Raw genomic sequence first — 19361 nt, 5'->3', positions numbered from 1 at the left:
GAAAGTCAAAAGATTTATTAAACCCTTCATTTTTCTGCAACATAATTCCCTTCAATGATATCAGCTTACAGTTAGCCCCAGTGCTTCACCCATGACTTAGCAGAATACACTACTATTCACAATTAAACTATTCAAAGTACCTCTACATGGGCATCAAGCTGAGACAATGTAACTGGTAAGCTGATGCACATAAGATATCAAATGATAAATAATATTGGCAGGCACTTTGTTTGAACTGATGTTTGAGGTGTGCACAAAGTAAATGAGACAAACAGCATTACAGACTGGTCTTCAGAGGCACGAGTTGGATGTGCACAAGTAGGCAACATGCGGGTACTTCACAAAGTGAATTACCCTTTGGCTCAGTGTAGTTTATCAGTGGAGCACACTGTCCGGTTTGGGGTAGCCAAACAGCTCAAAGTCTGGTTGATACAGCTTGTATAGTTCTCTCCTTTTGGTAATGGGTATCTGTGCAAACCAGTCCTTTTCCCAGCTGGTTGCAGTACGGTTTCGAGCTCCTGAAGGGAAGCGTAGCAGATGATCCACCTTCAGATCCTTCAGTAGTTGTTCTGCATCTGTTTCCAGGGTTTCTAATCGCCCAATGAAGTTATACTTCACCTGGCATGGATGGCACAAACGGTACACCTCAAACAGAAAAAAACAGAAAAATTTTAATATTAGACCAAAGGAGTACATGAACACTATTATTACATTGTTTTTATTATCTATTTTTTGGGGGCTTCATTGCTTTATCACTTGATGTTCATGTATTTGAGCAAGTACAAGAAGAAGCAGAGTCGGCTCTGCTTTCTGCTCATGTTTGACCCTTGTGCATTTGTAGCATGATCTTTTATATCTTCTATAAGTCTGCAGTGGAGGGTACCCTTCTCTTTGCAGCTATGTGGTGAGGCAGCAATATCAGACAAGACCCAGAACACAATGGACTTTGCACATCCTCTACACAACACACTGATAAAACAACAGCCTGTATTTGGCCTAAACCTTTTACATCCCAACTGTAATGAAAAACTATATAGGATGTCATTCCTGCCTGTAGTAGCAGCCTAATACAACGATTTCTCATTGTATTCTCCATAGTACTGCAGAGATACGTTACTGTTTCATTGTGTTGACAGTAAACATTTGACAAGATTTTTCCATCATCCTCTGCGAAATGTCAATATCTCTCAGGCACCCTGAGCATTTGACCTTGTTTTCCTTCCTGAGAAGTTGTTTAAAGCTACTCCACATCTGAAGCCATAGCTGGTCAGCCTTCTTTTGTGCTTTTAGAGTTTGCAGCCTTTTGCTCTGCTTGCATCAGTTGTGTCTCTATGACTATGAGTTTCTATGAGTTACTCTTACTTCTTGCAGTGAACAAAATTTGTTGCATTTAACTTCTAGTGGTGTGATCATTTTAGGTCAGTATTTTGGATACATCTGAACCAAATTCTGCAAAGTATTACAGAATTCCATGTACTGCACTCCCCAAAACCTTTATTTAATTAAATTAAATTATGCCAGAAGATAATCTTCTAGCATAATTATTTAGTTCTGATGGCATATTTTCAAACTAAATTATGATTTCCATAATCACAGACTGATTCACATTGTGAATCAGCATTCCTTGTTTGTCATAAGTTTATTGGAACCCATAATACAGTAAATTGGATTTTTTTTTTTTTTTTTGCATGCTGACCACCAACATGGTTTAAACCTCAGTATGTTGGATTTACAGGGTCATAAACATTGTGTGCTTTCTTAGAGAAGATGTGTAATGGTAGAAAAAATGAGACAATTCAATTTTAGCAAGGATATATCAGCATGCATGTGAGGTTCTTCATCTATGTCTGTAAGAGAAATACCTGCCGCCAGTGTTCATTGAAGATGCTTTCCTTCTCAGTCTCTGGATCCAGCAGGTATGTGATAAACTGCTGAAATGTTGGTTTGATTCCTGCTGCAAACGCCTCAGCAGCCGTCTCTGGCAAACTCCCTGACACATTACCGTAACGACGCAGCATGACTGAACCAAACTGCCTGTAGAAATCCTCATTCGGCCTGAACAAACACGCAGACATGTACATTTTAATAGTTAATTAAACTATTGATTGGACGACTGTTTAGTCATAGACGAAGCACATTTCTCGTAGTTGTAGGTGAATCAGCATACATGCACATAAAACACACACCTCCCAAACTTGTTTCTGAAGGCAGAGATAAGGCGCACAAAAGGGTCTCGTACAAACAGAAACTTGGTATAGTGCTGAAGCTTGAGTGCCATCAGGTGGCGGGACAGAGAACCATAATGGTGCCAAAATCTGGTAAAAGAGAAACAAACACAAAAAGCACCATGAGAGGCACATCTGCTGCTGTTGCTGTCTTTCTCCTGTTATTTTGAGTTTGCCAAAAAAATGTGCTTAGCTGCTTAGTCTCATGTAATACTGAAAGCATTTGGTAGTGACATCAGATCACTGGAAAGCAAACTCAGATCCCTTCTAAATGGGGAAAAACGTGTCCTGTATAACGAAAAGAAAAACACATGTTCTGCTCCCAAGGGGTAAAGAAAGGTCTGTCTGTGCTGCAGTACCAAGCCCCGCCTGTCATTTCCACTCTCTCTTCCTAGTGTCAGCTCACTAAATAGCTCCTATAGCTCAAAGATAGGCTGAAGTGTAGTTTCTCAACCTGCCTTATTATAGAGGTTATTGCTGAGCTCTTTTTCTGATAAGGAAAATTAAGTCATTTTTCACCAACTGAAACAACAAGGAGTAGTTAATGTTTCAATGCATACTTTATTATAGCCAGGCTGAATCTCTCTTATTTATGCATCATGAAGTTACCTTAAGCTTCTGTTAGATTTTCTTCAAACTTTCATTATGGGATTACATATCCAGCTCATTTTTTATTAGTCTACATCCTTCACTCTCATGTTTTCAAACACTGATCTACACAAAGATGTTACTGCAAATTACACAGGGGCTAACATAAGTAACAGTTTGGTTTATTTAGTCTACACAATTACGTTTTGTTTTGTGTGACTACAAATCACTTCCCCCCCAAGGAGCAGAGCAGATGTTGTGCTTTTATTAATCAATAATGACTTTGGGATTTCACACTTTTGTTTTGATTTCAAATGGGCATCAACCTTATTGGACTTGGTCCTTCTTTTTCTTTTTCTTTTTTTTTTTTTGCTTCTGCCCAAATGCTGATAAAATTAAAGATATCTAACTCATCCTTTCTCCTCTGGATATTGTTTTAAAATTATAAAGGTCAATATTTCCTTTTGAGTGCTGTACCGTCTGTATTTACTGACTTTCCTGGGAGGAATAATTAAGCATGTGACCTTTGGAGCATCCAGTGTATTAAATTTGCAACCACTGCAAATAAGAAAGTCGATTTCAAAGAAGGAAAAAACCTTTGGACACTAAGGTCATTCTGAAATTATATCTATATACTATACAGAGAAGGCTGAGTTCAGCACAAGAACGCTAATGAATCTGCTGGTGCCGTGTGGAAATGATACTTTCATCATAATTTAGGAAAATTAAATAAAATTAAAATAAATTAAATTAAATACTCTGTTATACAATTTATTGATTTCTTTTTATTATGGTGCTTATTCTTAAGTGCTTCCATCTTTTTTTCTATTTCTAATTTTGATTATGTATTATTTCATTTTGATTTGTATGATTTCATGTAATATGCTAAAATAAAAACATTCATTCATTCAGCTCTTCTCTCATCTCTGCTTCTTTCATTCTGTACTACAAGTACTTTAATTGTGTCTCTACCGTTAAAAAAAAAAGCCATTTTTGGGCCTTTTCTATCCTTTGTCTCTGTGCATTACTGTTACACAGCTTTATTTGTGTAAATGAAAGCTTTGCAATGTTACAAAGTTAACAGTTCACAACATTTTCTCACACAGGAAATGCCGCTCTTAAACAGCCTGAGAAGCCTCATTTGTAGTCACGCCTGGTCTTGACTTCATCCCCATGTCATGTGGGGATTCTCAAAACAAATTCTGACTTAATTTATTTCATCGTTTGATTAAATTGACATTGAACATGTCTTAATAGTCTATGTTTCCTCTGTTGTCTTACTTAAGAGGAACGGTTGTAAATGAGTCCACAGCAAAGACTTTTACTTGTTTTTACTTTTACTTAGTCAGACAGAGTAAAATTCAAAATACTGCCCAAACACTACTTTACAGATGCTTTGGTGTCATGATGGACTTGTACGCAAAACTTATTTGTTACTTTACTTGTTTCAGTAACCAAGAAAACATTATTAGTTTCCTTTATAAAGAAGGCAGGACATTAATTCAAGCAGATATTAAACCACCTTTCAAAAGGTCAGAAAATCTTTCTACACAGTCTGTGATCTGAAGCTCTTACAGACTGTAATTTTCTTTTTTAAGGATTTTTGTGCCATAGTAGCCTTCATTATACAGTAGCTTGACTAAAATGAGAAGCTGAGGCCTCTACACATGGCACACATGATCTGCCAGCCAAATTTTAATTTTGAAGGGTCATTGCACTTTCAAGGTTTCCACAGTCAAAAGAATGTTCAAAGTTTCATCAAAAAGTGACAGCCCCTATAAAAAACATGGCTAGTATTTCACACATCAAATAAAGAATGATCATGTCTGATCAGTGAGCTAACAAATGAGAGCAGACAGCCTCATGAGAAACAGGCCTTAAAGAGCCAGGAGCCAAATCAGAGCATTGCAGACAAAGGGAGACATGCAGTGCTGAAGAAATGTCCAGTATGAAAAAGATAATGTGGTTAAGAAAGAACAAGGCATTTAAACCTCTTCTAATAGACCTCAGAAATCAAACCGAAAGCTTGTAAAATGTATCAGTATCATAATTTATCTAATCTTTTGACCTGACCTTTCAGACAACTCCAGTTAATCAGCAATCTGAAAGAAGTTGATACTGTTTATTTTCTTTCAGGAAAACATATTTTTCTCTCCTCATCAGACAATGAGTGAACAGAGAATTTCTAAGATGTTGAAGAATCAATGACTAGTAACAATATCTTTAGGGAGACGTGTGAAATATCTGTTATGAATAAAATTAATGGATAACATAAAATAATAAAAAAGAGTACATATTATCATGTGACATACTTGGCAAAGGTGAGGTGAAGAGAGGAGTTGTGTACAAGGTCAGGAGGTACAGCCTCTGGATCGGTGTATGGTTTTCCTGAGGATGGCGAGATCAGAGACTGAGCCAGAACGACCATGACTCTTTTCCAGTTGGTACACGCTACCTGAACAGACAAGAGTAATGGGAGAAAGCTGGAATGAGAATTTAAAATATTCAGAAAGAGAATCATGTCCAGACATGCACGTCTATGGTGCAACATGCAAGAATAACAATGACGTGCTGTGATCTAAGATGTGTTTTTTTTCCTTTCATTCAAATATTTTTCAAATGCAATGTGTTAATCTACACACAGTGAACATAGAACATAAATACACAACACATGACAGTATATATGTTTACTACTAGTAATATCATATAAATACTGACAGACAAGAAGGAGCTGTACCTTGGGAACATAGCAGTAGATAATCTGGTGTGTATCATCCACTATCAGGTGGTCCAGTTCCCTGTTGGGGATCTGCTCAAATGCTCGAGTCCTCCCAGGGAATTCTACCGTGTCACTTCCTGAACACATGTTCATAATCCTCTGCTTCCTCACCTCCTGTTCACTTTTGTCAACCAGCACATGAGTCCTCTTATTCTCCTCATACTTCCTTGATTTCACCTTCTTTTGCTCCTCTTCTGTATGTTTCTTAGCTGCTCCTTTTGATAAGAAGGTAGTGCTGGAAGTGATGGTGGGGACAGTGGTGGAAGAACCTGTCTGTGTTTGCATGGTGGACACAGACAGTGAAGCCCTTGTAAAAATGGGGCTACAACAGCCAGAGTGAAGCGAGCCGTGTTTCAGATCCTGAAACGGGTGGAGGCTGAACCCTCCAACGTCATCCCAGTACACAATAATTAGTAGGATCATAAATAAAGACCCCAGGAGAAAAGCCACTTGAAGACCGCGCCATGTTCCCATGATTATAACAAATCAAGGCTCCTGATTGGTAAAAAAAAAAAAAAAAAAAAGAGGAAGTGTTTATCTTCGCCCCATGGTGGGTATCTATCACGGAAGTAGACACTTCCTGTTTGGCAGATGCAGCTAGAAAGAAAAAAAACAAAAGAAATATAAAGTGAGGAAATATAACTACATTTTTTGACAGTCTAAATATAGTGCATCAGAATGAAAACAGCCTCATACCAGATTTATTCTAAAAGATTAATATCTAGATAGTGTCCTTACTTCACAAGGTGAGCATGCACGACAAGCAGGAAAAGTCTGAGCAAGCAAGTGATTAAAACAAAACCTCCTCCCCAAAAGATAAAAAAAGTTCAAGATTACTTTTAAAAAAATCTGCAAGATTACATTTCAATTTCTATTATTTGCAATGTGATAATAACTTAAACTAACCTAAATTTGTTTAGGGTGTGTTTAGAAACACAAAAATCTTCAGCACTGATCAGACACTATGATGTTTGTTTTAAGAATTTGCTGGTATTCAATTGAAGCTATTCCGCCCACTAGCAGTATTACAGTGCTCCAGGATTTATTATTTCCATTTACATAAAGGAATGGTCAAGACAGCTGTCTGAAAACATTTATAGTCCTGTCCAGCTATGTGAGTGTCAATTATTTTATATAGTTTGAGTGTTAAGCAGCTGCTTTGAGGAACTGAAAATCTTTGACAAGGTCTGAGGAGTTAGAGTAGTTATACAGTTTTGAAATTTTCACCACTAGACCTCTCTTTATACTACTTTTTTTATTTAACTGACTTTTTTCCACTCCCAATAAATACCAATAACACACAGGAGCATGTAAAATATTAGGAACAGCCATTTAACTAAGAGAGGCCAATGCAAATGTTCATCCAATTTTACCATACATCTAGATTTTCCAATTTAAGATAATGCACATTGATATTACATTAGATACACAATTATATTTGTGTAATGGATTAATAATGCATATTAAATAAGCCTGAGCAATCTCATGCACAGTCTAAATGTGAAATATGAAATTCAACTCTCCCATGCTGCAATTACTAAGCTTATGTATATATATATATATATACACATATATATTGGTTTTAATTTCATAAGTAAAATATTCAAACATAGCTTAGAATAAAATGCATTGCGTAGAGTTGTCTGTAAACAATGCAGTCTTCTTCAAGTTATAATGAGCCCAGATTTAAAAAAAAAACAACCCTTCAAAAATCACCCAGGGGCCGTGGGAACCACTGGCTCCGCCCGGGACGCTCAGCTGTCACGGAGATGCGAACAAACGGGGCTTGGTGTGGAGGTGGGGGCAGCCTCATTGTCTATCCTATAAAAACATCTGCTGTCGGGGTAAATTGTGGGGAAAAAAGATGGTACGAATAAAATCAGATGCATTCCAGAGAAAGAGAAAAACATACACAGTGCTCATGTTCTCACAGAGGAAATTATAGGTCCTTTTTTTCAGTGGAAAACCCCAACTCCTTGCAGACTGGAGGAGCCTGTGTGGAGAAATGAACATCTATATGAACTCTTTTCCTTCTTGCCACGCGTTGTACACACATACGCACACACGTGCGCACCGATACGCGCAAAAGAAAAAAACACATTAAATCTTTTTGTGTGAGCTCAGATTTTTTCAGTTTATTTCTCATCATTTAAAGGGGCCCGTGATATTAGACGGCGTTACTACAGGTAATATAAATTTTTTCCAAGCGACTTGTGACCAGCTGAACTCGGTGCTCGGTGGGAAACAACCAGTACACAGGCTACAATGTGTCCTTTCACGGACAGCCCCGGACACTGTCCCTCTGTCATGCAAGCGGACACTTTAATCCCTTTAATTTCCTCTCCACAGCATCCGACCGCACAAGGGCTGGACAAATCTCCACAATAACAACTACTACCACTCCCCGCAGCACATTCTCCCCTTACTCCCTCTTAGGTGTAACAAAGCCCGGTTCGGTTCCTTTTATACTCTCGTACCGGCAGCTTCATGTGAGCATTAATATGTGTGACGAAAAACATCTTAAATCATGCTTTTAATCTTACCCAGCAGAATATATCCATTGTGCCGGTCAGTCGGTCCGCTCGGTGTTCCCTCTCTCTATCTAACAGTCTGTCCGGTGATGAGACCGGGCTGCAGCGGTCTACGCTCCCCACGGAATAAAGAAGGTAATCTCGCGAGATGTCAGAATCAAGCCACCCACGCGTCCACATGTTCCACAGACTTTCCTTTTACACGTTACTATAAATTCACTATCGCCAGGATTTCATTTGTAAAACCATAAACCCGCCCTGTCCATTAGGCTGGCACCTGACACCTCCAGGCGGCTACAAAGATCTCCACCGAATAATGCCGTGACTTCCTTTAGATAGCTATTACATCTCATGTGCCTAGGTTATTCTTATTTGCTCATTTGTATTTTTTCAAATCACTCAAAGGATATTTTTTAAACCAGAAATGACTGTGTCTTGAAGTTTCATTTAATAATTTTAACACAGCTAGCCAGTATTTTAAGTGTTTTTCATTTATAATATTATACATTGTGGATCCCTGATCAAGTGCATTATATCTGATGTTGGAATGGAACTAAATGGTAAATATAGACTGCATAATACAGAGCTTTTCTGGACTTTTTGGCCCATAAGGTGTTACAAGTCATGTAATAGGCTTCTCTATAACACACACACACTCACTACCAACACATATAAAGAATGAATCACACTGAAAGAAAATTGTAGAAGAGCAATGAAAGGTAAATCACAAGTCATTTGTGTTTGTTATATTATTGTGTTTTATGTTTTTCATGTTTAAAAAAAAAATGGAAAAAAAATCTTTAAAAAATTGTAATTTCCCGCTGGTTTAAATAATTTTTTAAAAATAATAATAAAAAAAACTCTATCTGTTCAAGCCCCTAATGGCTTCCAGGATTTTGCCATAATCTAATATATGACTGAATGAATAAAGATCTATTTTGGCAAAAAAGCCAAATTTAGATGGAAAAAATACAAAAAAATATAGGATTGGCATGAGATGAGAATTTTACAGGGACTTTAGCCTGCTGTTTATTTGCAGGCTTCTATTCAATTTTCTCTGTTCTTTTGGCAGCATGAATGGCCATATTCCTGGTTTGCATCTGCTTGAGATGAAGGAAGAATACAGGGAAACTTTGTAAAACACACATAAAACTCCTTTAAGTTTGTTTGTGGTTCTTTTACCTCACAGATTGCCTAGAATGAGGGGAATCATGAGACATAAATGGAAATTGTCAGTTACATAAACAGCACTTTTTAAGGTTATTGTCTATAATAAACACAGATGTATGAACTGACAGTGAAACCCAGGGTTTAATTAGCCATTATACAATAGAGGAACTATGGTGTGATTTTAAGTAATCTCTCTGCAGGCTGTGATATCATTTTAGTGCTCTTATCTGTGGTCAGTTAAATTAAAAGGCCTTGAAAGTAGTTTAAGAAGCCTCGCCACCATTAGATATATTTAAGAAACATTTGGTCTGTACGCTTCTTTTGTTTTGTCTTGTCTGGATTTTATCTTTTGGGTTTTCAGTTTGTTTTGTTTGGTCTTTAGATCACAACAAACTCAAGGTATATTTATAGACATGGTCCAAATCAGTTCAGTTCATTGTAGTTCAGTTATAATCCAATGAAAACAAATCCATTATATGATCCACATCAGTCCAGTTTATAACAACCATGCTATGCTTCCTGTGTTTGCTCCTTTTGTTCCTGATGTCATTAATCTGCCTATACATTGCAGGAGAGGGTGCCAGTACTCTGGAGAACATCCTGCCTGGTACCGGTTCCTAAAAAAAGCTTCTCCATCTCGCCCCTCAGACTTCAGACAGATTGCTCTAACGTCACACGTCATGAAGGTGCGGGAGAGACTGGTCCTGGTCCACCTGAGACCACAGCTGGAATCCATGCAGGACCTTCTTAAGTTTGCATATCAGCCTCATATTGAGCACCTCAGGCCATGGTCCTGCCACCATACCTCTTCACCTCGTACACCTCTGACTTTAAATACATCTCGTGCCATCTGCAGAGATAGTCTGACAACTCGGTGGTGGTTGAATGTATCAGAGATAGACAGGAGAAGGAATACAGGGAGATGATGAACAACTTTTTGGAGCAACAGGAAGCATCTCCTTCTGAATGTGAACAAGACGAAGGAGATTGTTAGTGATCTTAGGAGGAGGAATATGCACACCAGCCCACCAGGATCTTGGGTGAGGAGGTGGAGGTTGTGGAGAGCTATAAAGTCTTGGGTGTGCACCTAGATAGCAGACTGAACAGATGCTGTGTACACGAAGGGGATGAGCAGACTCTACTTCCTGAGGAAGGTCAGATCATTTAATGTCTGCAGCAAACTGCTGGAGATGTTCTTCCAGTCTGTGGTGACCAGTGTCATCATGTATGCTGTGGTGTGCTGGGGGAGCAGCATCAGCTCCATCATAGACAATTCCTCACACCCACTACATAGTATGCTGAAGGGACAACCGAACTCTTTCACTAACAGACTGCTGCAGCTCCGCGGTCATAAAGAGAGGTTCAGGAAATCATTTCTTTCACAATAACCCTGTACAATTACTCCTCCATGTGTGAGAGGTGATCATTATCTCTGCATTTTTACCCAAACATACCCAACAACCTCTAATCTGTCTATAATCATATATAGTCTGTGTGTATAGCCATTTTATGTGTTTTTGGGGCTTTCCTTGTATATTGTGTATAATGAGTTTATTTTCCATTTCTCTTTATGTTTGCATTTTTTTCTTATATATCTGATCTTTATTTATTATCTGATGGCCGCTGCTTTAACAGAAAAAATCCCTCACAGGATTAATAAAGTACATATCTATATTTGGCACCACCCATTTGCTCTGGGTCACTTCCTTTTTCCTCGAGAGCTGCAGCACACTAACGTAGAAGAAGACAGACAGCTTCACAGGAAGAGCCAAGAAAACACCAAGGGCAAGTCTGCCATGTAGAGGCTGCTGAATACTAAGGATTGAGGGGATGTCATTCAAGAAAGAAGCTCAGGAGCCTAAATGTGGTCTTTCTCAGAGGATCTATTGCAAACATCCTGGTGCAAGACACTCCAGGACATCGTCAAGCTATTTTTCTGTTGAGACTATGATGCATCCATATTTTTTTTTTAACATCATGAACTGGCACATGTACACAATATTGATAGGCCTTTTTCACAACACATTTTGACTTAAAACAGCACAAGTTCAGCTTTATTAAGAAAGGCTTAGTTCATCCTCTGTATGATGGCTAGTTTTAAAACTTGGAACAAAAGCCGAATATCCTCAAATTAAAATAAATGAAAATACATGTATGTTTCACTGAAAACCCAGTAATGCTATGGGTGTATGTTAATGTCTCACCTGAAGCATACATTTCTCTTTTTGTCTTAATTCATCAATGCATGTTATTTAAAATTCATGTTGCTGACATTGCCCTGAAATATCCTGAATCTCCTAGCAAACTGTCACCAATTAAATGCTCCAGTGGATTACAGGCCAGTTCAAAACTACTCAAAAGGTTCTAGTTGACTCTGAAATATACATTCAGTCAATAAATGTCACTAAACACAATATTCTTATTATGGCCACCTGACAGCCTAATTAATAGGAATCTATAAAACAATGGTCAACACAGAAATTAGTTTTACCATATGCACCAGAAAAACATTAAACTCAAATACTTGAGAAGTTTGGGGTACTTTTTTGACAATGATAAAATGGATGACATGGTTCAGGTTGCAACAACTTACTGAGACTTGAACGTGCGTGTATAAGGTCGGTGTAATGTCAAACATTACACATTACCACATAAAAACAAAGACAAAGCCAGATAATTGTTTTTGAATGTTTATTTAAAGTTATTCCCACTGCGCACCCCCTCCCTGTGTGAAAGCAGAGTCTGAAAGGAGGAGGATACAGGCCACTATAATGCCACACCAGCACATTAATTGACAAGGCTATGTGTTTAGTCTGAACACCTCCATCCTGCACTGTTATGGCACTCTGTGCTGTCCTGTAGTAACACACTAGCATGATGTGGCTGGATCTGAAACAACCCCAAGAGGAAGAATGTCCCACAATATGGGGCTGAAAGTTGATTACTCCCAACCAATGACTAGAAAAAAGGAGGCAGTATTAGTGAATATCAAGTTCCACAGAGAAGAAAATAGGGTAGATGATGACAGACAAAGAGAGAATATGTGATACAAAATATCTTCTCTTGTCCCTCAATGTGGCGTGCTGTGATGATGCCACTGAAGTTGAAAATTGAGGCTCAAGATGAACCCAAGATTCACAGTGTGGTCGTCGTCCTCCAATCAAAGACACCGTCCCTCTCTCCTCCTTCCACACAAAAATGGATGGACTGCAAGAAGAAAAAAAACAGATTAAAAGACATTTAAGTATTTTTGTAAATAGTTGTGTGAGCATGTGATTAAAAGTTGTTCCAATAAAACCAGTTTCATATTGAATCTACACTGCCCACTGTACCAAATAGTCCCACAACATCCATTTCCAACCAGAGCTGCATGAACTTTTCCACAGATCATGTGCTGTTGACGGAAAGTCAGTCCACTGTGTTAAGTCTTCTCTAGCACTTCCCCAAACATTCTCAATAGCTGAGGTCTGAACTCTTGTGAAAAAGTCTCAGGCTCCCTAAATTCCTCGGACACAATCTGAGTTGTACAGAAGTGAATTTAGGTTTTATTATTTTGAAATATGGCTATGCCATCAGGGGGGGAAAAAAAAACTCTTTTGAAAAAAAAAAAAAAAAACCCTGACCATTTAGATCATTCAGGTCAGCTGACCTCAACATTGGTAAAACTAGACCTGACCAACTGAAGCAACCCTAGATCATAACACTGCTCCTACAGGCTTGTAACGCATTAGGCATGGTGGGTGCAGCATTTCTGCTGCTATGTTAAACTGGTACACCCATCACTCTGGAACAGGATTAATCTGAATACAGACATGACATTTTTACATCGCTATAGAGTTTGACCTTTATCCCTAATAAATTTCAGTCTTTTCATTCTCTTTAATGAGCTTCACTAAGTGTTTTTTTTCGGGGCATTTCGTCTCAACACATTCAGTTCTCTTCACACAACATGTGGAAATGTTCTTATTTTCACTAGAAGCATTACAGAGTTAAACTGTTGATTTTCTGTATTTGATCTCACCAAACATAAGTAAGCTTTGATCATAATCATTCAGGATTTTCCTCTGAACACATTTGATGAGGAAGATGATGGCCCACCACTATACCTTCCAGGTAATAAAGATATTAGAAAGTTTGCAACCCACTTTTAGAAGTTTCAGCAAATTGCTCCATTTAGTGTACTTGGTGCAGACCAATCATTTCACCATCTTTCCCATAATCACAGGATGTGTGTTCAAACTTGGCTATTTAAAGAATGAAAAGCTACTAACTGCATCAGATTTTTTATTCTTGTTTTTTTGAGCCAGGCAGTTTATTTAATGATCACCAAGTACACTGCATGTGTTACCTGCGTAGGGGACTACAGATCTCCAAGGGGAATGATTTCTTCGTTGATAAAAAACTCAATGGTCTCCTCCTCCCAGTCATCCACATTGCTGTCTAGCTCATCAGTGTCAACTCCTGCAAAATATGAGGAACACAGATACATGTATATGAACGAGGCTATAAACCAAGGCAAGTGAAGGTAAATGGTACTGCAGAACGATGTCCCACCTCCTCTGAGCTCAAGGCGAATGCTCTTCTGTTCCAGATAGATTTGCAGTGCTGTCTCACGATAGCGACGGTACTCTTCCATCATGGCCCTGCGCTTGTCCACCAGCTCCTATGCTCACACACAAAACCGACACACTCAGCTTCACAACAACTGTGTCTGTATGACTTACCCAATAAATCCTCTACAAAAAAAAAAACTGAGATGAACAAAGATTTGCCTTATTAATGATTATCTGTTAATCTTTTATCTAGTTTTGCTGTTGCTTTGGAAGAAATTTGAAATGGCTAAAAAAATTAATAAATAAATACATGAGAGAACAACATTGAGGGAAAAAGGCTGACGCAAAGGGGCAAACCTTTGAAGCCTTTGACTGGCTCAGACGATCCTTCTGCTCAAAGATCTTTGAGTATTTCTTAAGATCCTTTTTGATCATCTGCAAGAAAATGGACGAGAGTAGTAAGAAAAGGTTTTAAAGCCATAAATCAAGAGAAAGATAACCAGTCTTATGTTTGTGTTGCATAAATATAGAGAACGTTGTAGTCTCAGATCATAGCACGATAAAGACAGTGTAGCTCTTCAGCTGTGTTCATCATCTGTGACTCCACACAAGCACAGTATACAGATAAAACTGTACCTTGATCTGATCTATGCTGAGCAGAGTGGGAGGTCTGGGTCTCCAGAGCAGCTGACAGAAGCGGTCCTTGTTGTTTTTCTGAAGGAGACGGCCTTGGAACGTCCACAGCCAGTACGCATTGTCCACCTAAACACACACCGTGAATAAAAAGTTGTCACTACGTCAGAGGGAGTTCACGGTGAACTTCTACACAATGGAGGGCTGCAACAACAAACCAAACGTTGTGTACATACCTTGTGGCTCCACCAGGAGACGGAGGTAACGACATATCGCCCAGTTGGGTCCCACTCCACATCAGATGCCATGTAGTGCTCTGCTATGTTCATCATAGTGCAGTCTGACGTGTCCACAAAGGCGAGCGCTCCGTTCATACTGCACACACAAAATGTGAAGGTTATATGCACATATAAAGACATTAATCAACACTCATCAAATACTACAAGCCTCAGACTAGCATTGGAATCAGGAGCTTAGCTCTCATATGAGGTGTCAGAAAATGTATTAAGTGTATCATCAGCGGCTTCTTGTGTCTTCTTCTTCTCTTTCACACAGATAAAACTGACCTTCTGAGTCCAGCCAGCACCATAAACTGTCCCTGAGGGCTCCAGAAGATGCTGTTGGCCTGTTGCTTGTCAAACATCTCTGTAATAAACAAAGAGACACATTTAATGAAAGTTTACAGGACACATAACAAGAGGCTAAATTTTGTCAGAGGTTTGTGCGTCTATCTGATGTACTCACTTATGAGCTCAATCTTGCCGTTGTTTTTGACATGATAGAAGGAGGCGTTAATTCTTGGAGACTCTCCGTGGAGAACAGCAAACTTGCTGCCATTGGGCTCCCACGCAAACGCTATGATGCTTTCTGAAAAGAAAACATAAAAAAAAGGGCATTGGATAATTCGTGTGACAAAGAATTACATTCATATCGAGTTTATGTACATTTATTTATACTATCTTACCCTTCATTTCCACCACATCAACAGGAACCTGCTTTTCTCTCATTCTGAAGATTTCAAAGTTGGTAACAACACCCTGAAAAAGAAACAGAACATTGGTTTCTTTTTTTCCCCCCATCTTCAATTACTAAATGTATCTTAGTTTGCCTCTTGATTTAAGCACCTGGGTCCCTTTGGGAGTCCTGTCCACTTTCACACACAGATAATCTCCGTTTCTTTGCCAGTGCAGTTTGCAGTCAACCACATTGAAGAGATTCCGCACACGGATCTCTTGACGGGAAGGCATCTGCATCAGAGTCACCCTCGCTGGGATGTCCTTGTCCTCAGGTACCCAGAAAGCTATGATGTTGTCACCAGGAGACCATGAGAAGTCCCTGTTGATGTACAAACACTCAGATTCTTAACAAGATTTCATTATAGAATACCATCAGAATTTAAAGTGTTATAATGAGAAACAAGAACTCTTACTTGATCCCAGTAATCTTGAGACTTTTCTTGTCCAGCAAGCCCATTGACTAAAATCAGCAGAAACATGCTTTTCAGATCACTTGTGCACAGTACTTAAAAAATGTACGATTTTCTTTTTTATTGCACTTACAGGAGTTTCATAAATGCTCAGCGTGTCTGTAGTCATCCTAGCAAAGAACTTTCCATCGTGGCTCCATCTGAGAACATATGTATGATTACAACATATTCAAACGCTGCAAGAGAGGCAAATATGAGCATGGAGCAGTTCAAACAAGAACAAATAAAAGTATAGTATTCTGACTTGAATATGGGCCAATGTGCAGAGCTCTCGCAGTGGAAACCTCTCTTCTTCTGTCCAGTCAGAATGTCCCATATGATGATGGCCTGAGGATCCTCCTTTGTGTCCATCAATGGACTGAAGGTCACCACATACCTGGGAAGCATCAAAAGCGCATATGAAGCGTACAGCAGCTCAAATAAAGTGCAATTAACTTAATGTTAATCTTTAAAATGATTATGTGCACAACTACTGACATCATTTTTTCACAACAGTCCCATATATGAACAAATGAGTAAAGAGTGGAGAGATGTAATGTGTTAACTACCTCTCACATGGTGAAAAGTCAATGAGGGACACGCCCTGATGGCTGAACCTCTGAATCTGTTTGAACTTCTCGCCGCCCCACAATGCAATGCCACGCTGGTGAAAGGTGGCCAGGTAGGTGCCTTTAGGAGACCAGCGAACATACGTCTCCGTCCAGCGCTGTGTCCAAACACAAAAATGTTAGTTTTCTCCAAACCGAAGAGTCCTTGTCAATGATAACCATAATCAGTTCAGCTTTTCCCACGGATTGTTTGTATAACTGATAACTTACTGCTCTTTCCTCAGCTGTGATTGGCTCTTTAACATCATTTGAGAAAATGGCAGTCCTCTCTCCAGCTTCATAGATCACACTGTACTGATCACGGCAGTCTGAGTCCTCGATCCAATGACGCATATTGCCCTGTGCAGAGAGACGGAGTTCATTTCATAATCATAGTTTCAACATGATGATAAATTACCAAGCAATGTTTTTAATTTTGATTAAGAGAAACGACCAAAACGCACAAAGTCTTTAAAAGGCTGCTTCTCTGGGGTCTCCCACTCATCACTAATGTTCATGTACCTGAAGTAAAAATAAGCACAGAATATTAATCCTCTGTATCCCAAGTTTTACACATGTTTTAGCTGATATTGCAAACATACTTGTCAAAATCAGTGAAAAGGTTGACTCTGAATGTATGTTGTTTGTCAAGTTTGTATCCGTCTGCATTCTTCACTGCCTCAAGTGCCTGAGTGGGAGCAGCATACTCCAAGAAAATATATCTGCAGACACAAAATAAACCAATGAAAAAAAAGAAGAAAAAAAAACATAAATAAATGTACAAAATCTGTTTCACTCTTGATTTTAAACAGAAAGCAGTAAACACACATACCAAAGTAAAGCTGGAAACACATCTGAGGAAGTTAGGTCTTACCCTTTGGTCATGCCATCAGCATCTGGATAAAACTCAGTCGTGATTTTGCCAAACTTGGAGAAAATCTTGTGTATGACGTTCTTGAGTTTATCCAAGCGCTCTGGGCCCACCTGAGGCACGTTGTCCACCACCACCATTGAGTCTATGCCATCAGCCTCCTGGGGTTTCTCCCGCAAAATGTCACCCAGAAGCTCTGAAAAGTGAAAGAAAAATATTTTAAAGAGGATAATATTGGCAATAAAACTGTGGCATCTGTTTTGAACCATTTCTGCTGAACTTTCTGAAACATTTTGTGTCCTGGCAACTTTCAGTTTAATTCACATGAGCTCACGAGCCTCATCTAAGATTTGAATGAGTAGCACCACATTTTCATTTGTGCAAATGTCATAACTTGACATCTTTGAATGAAGATAACCATATTCTATTTAGAGCTTTTATAACTGATATTTTAATTTCACATTCCATTAAGATCTGATTATTATTATTAAATTAAAACCAACCCTTTCCATTACAGCACATCCTTTTCATTTCTCCACTAAAGTGCAATCTGACTCTTGGCCAGCCTCTCAAATGTTTTTCTAAATTATGGCCAAATGGCAAAAAGTATTTGGACAGCAAACAAGGGAATGAAATTCACTTTTTTTGGAAACAATTTGGCCACAAGGTTTATTGTTCTTACGAGGAATAACATCACAAACACAATTAGGTTCAGCTTCAAGGCCAAATTTAAATTTACAATGTTTACAAAGTCAGTAGAAACAATAAAAATCTCAATAATGACCAAAATATTATTATTTCTACTTGATTAAGTTTGATTTTTTAAATGTAATTTTATAAACCATCATTATCATGAGTTTAGGGGATTGTATTTCATCACACTGCTTAACTGTATTTTTAAAAGGCAGAACTGTCATAACAAACAATTTCTTCATGATCAAGTGTATGTCAAAGTTATTAAGTTATAATTAATGTCTTAACTATGCTCAAAATTGAACACTTTATTTATTGCAGTGGTGCCTTATACGCCCATCTGGCTTAAGAAACCAAATAATCTGGTCAAATGAATGAGTGTACAGAGAATTGTGCTAAAACATTACCCACTGCCTGTTTCTGAAAACCAGAAAATACTATAAATGAAAATCATCTATATTGAGTCTGGTCGCATTTTATCTGCAGAGAAAACTGACGGTTTGATACTAACGTTGCTGTAAGACAATTATATGTCCAGATGGTTAAAATGAATTATACATAGCAAGGCTCGCAGTCTGCAGATTTACATAATCTATTTAGGTATATAGTCAGCAAGATGATGAGTTCTTTTATTTTGCTTTCCTTATTCATATGTGGTTTCATTTATTCAGATAAGAGTGGCAAGGCCACAATGACTGTCTATGGGATCTGGGTAAGGCTGTAACGGGCGTTAAATAGCACATATACCACTGTGATAACATCACATTGGGTGAGGAAGACTTATGGTGAGGCTGTTTTATATTAGGTAGCGTTTTAATATCCAGGCACTGTTAAATGGATGATATCACTTCATTTCGATTAGCAGCGCCACAACGTAGCTAGATTTCTAGCATCTGATAACAACCAGTATTGGTCTCTTGGCTAACGGTTAGCAACAGGCCAGAAAGCCGGCGTTTTTCCTGCTGCCCCTCACCGTCATCGTCGATGTCATCTACGAAGTCCTCCGGGTCGCTGAAGGAAGGTTCCTCCTCCTCATACTCTGGGTCGTCCACCATATCCACCGTACCTTGCATTTAACTGTACTTCACGGCTAAATTTCGTCAACAAGGGAGCAAAATCCCATAAAATGCGAGGCTAACGATGCTCCGCCGGTGCGATACCATGTGCGAAAATGGACGAAGAGACGGAAACTTACAACCGGAAGCTGCTCGAAGGCGCGTGTGCAGGCTGCAGAGAAAAAATAAA

At 38.7% G+C, this 19361-nt stretch overlaps 2 protein-coding genes and 1 non-coding gene across 4 annotated transcripts; all 3 read right to left on the bottom strand.

Annotated features, from left to right (window-relative positions):
- On the bottom strand, window positions 1-8240 carry LOC121638994 (carbohydrate sulfotransferase 12-like). 2 transcript variants are annotated; one of them, XM_041984131.1, is made up of 6 exons: window positions 8136-8240; window positions 5551-6189; window positions 5126-5268; window positions 2187-2315; window positions 1863-2055; window positions 1-645 (listed from the first exon to the last, which is right to left on the bottom strand). In XM_041984131.1, exons 2-6 carry the CDS (start codon window positions 6064-6066, stop codon window positions 376-378), a joined length of 1251 nt encoding a protein of 416 aa, XP_041840065.1. In that variant the 5' UTR covers window positions 6067-6189; window positions 8136-8240; the 3' UTR covers window positions 1-375. The 2 variants fall into 2 exon arrangements, with proteins under 2 accessions (XP_041840065.1, XP_041840066.1); XM_041984132.1 differs by lacking the exon at window positions 2187-2315.
- Window positions 8241-11970: 3730 nt separating this feature from the next.
- eif3ba (eukaryotic translation initiation factor 3, subunit Ba) lies at window positions 11971-19308 on the bottom strand. The gene is made up of 19 exons (XM_041982650.1): window positions 19090-19308; window positions 17427-17619; window positions 17155-17274; window positions 17017-17074; window positions 16784-16912; window positions 16514-16671; window positions 16210-16341; window positions 16039-16105; window positions 15909-15955; window positions 15604-15814; window positions 15444-15516; window positions 15224-15346; window positions 15046-15124; window positions 14716-14854; window positions 14483-14608; window positions 14204-14281; window positions 13848-13956; window positions 13642-13754; window positions 11971-12500 (listed from the first exon to the last, which is right to left on the bottom strand). The coding sequence occupies exons 1-18, from the start codon at window positions 19187-19189 to the stop codon at window positions 13654-13656; spliced, it is 2043 nt and encodes a 680-aa protein (XP_041838584.1). The 5' UTR covers window positions 19190-19308; the 3' UTR covers window positions 11971-12500; window positions 13642-13653.
- On the bottom strand, window positions 14923-15004 carry LOC121639149. The gene has a single exon (XR_006010133.1). It is a non-coding gene; the product is annotated as a small nucleolar RNA SNORD60 (small nucleolar RNA).
- Window positions 19309-19361: the final 53 nt, after the last annotated feature.

The sequence above is a fragment of the Melanotaenia boesemani genome, chromosome 4 (assembly GCF_017639745.1).
Source record: "Melanotaenia boesemani isolate fMelBoe1 chromosome 4, fMelBoe1.pri, whole genome shotgun sequence".
Lineage (NCBI taxonomy): Eukaryota > Metazoa > Chordata > Actinopteri > Atheriniformes > Melanotaeniidae > Melanotaenia > Melanotaenia boesemani.
Note: the sequence above shows the minus strand (reverse complement) of the source record. Positions and strands in the feature narration are given on the sequence as shown.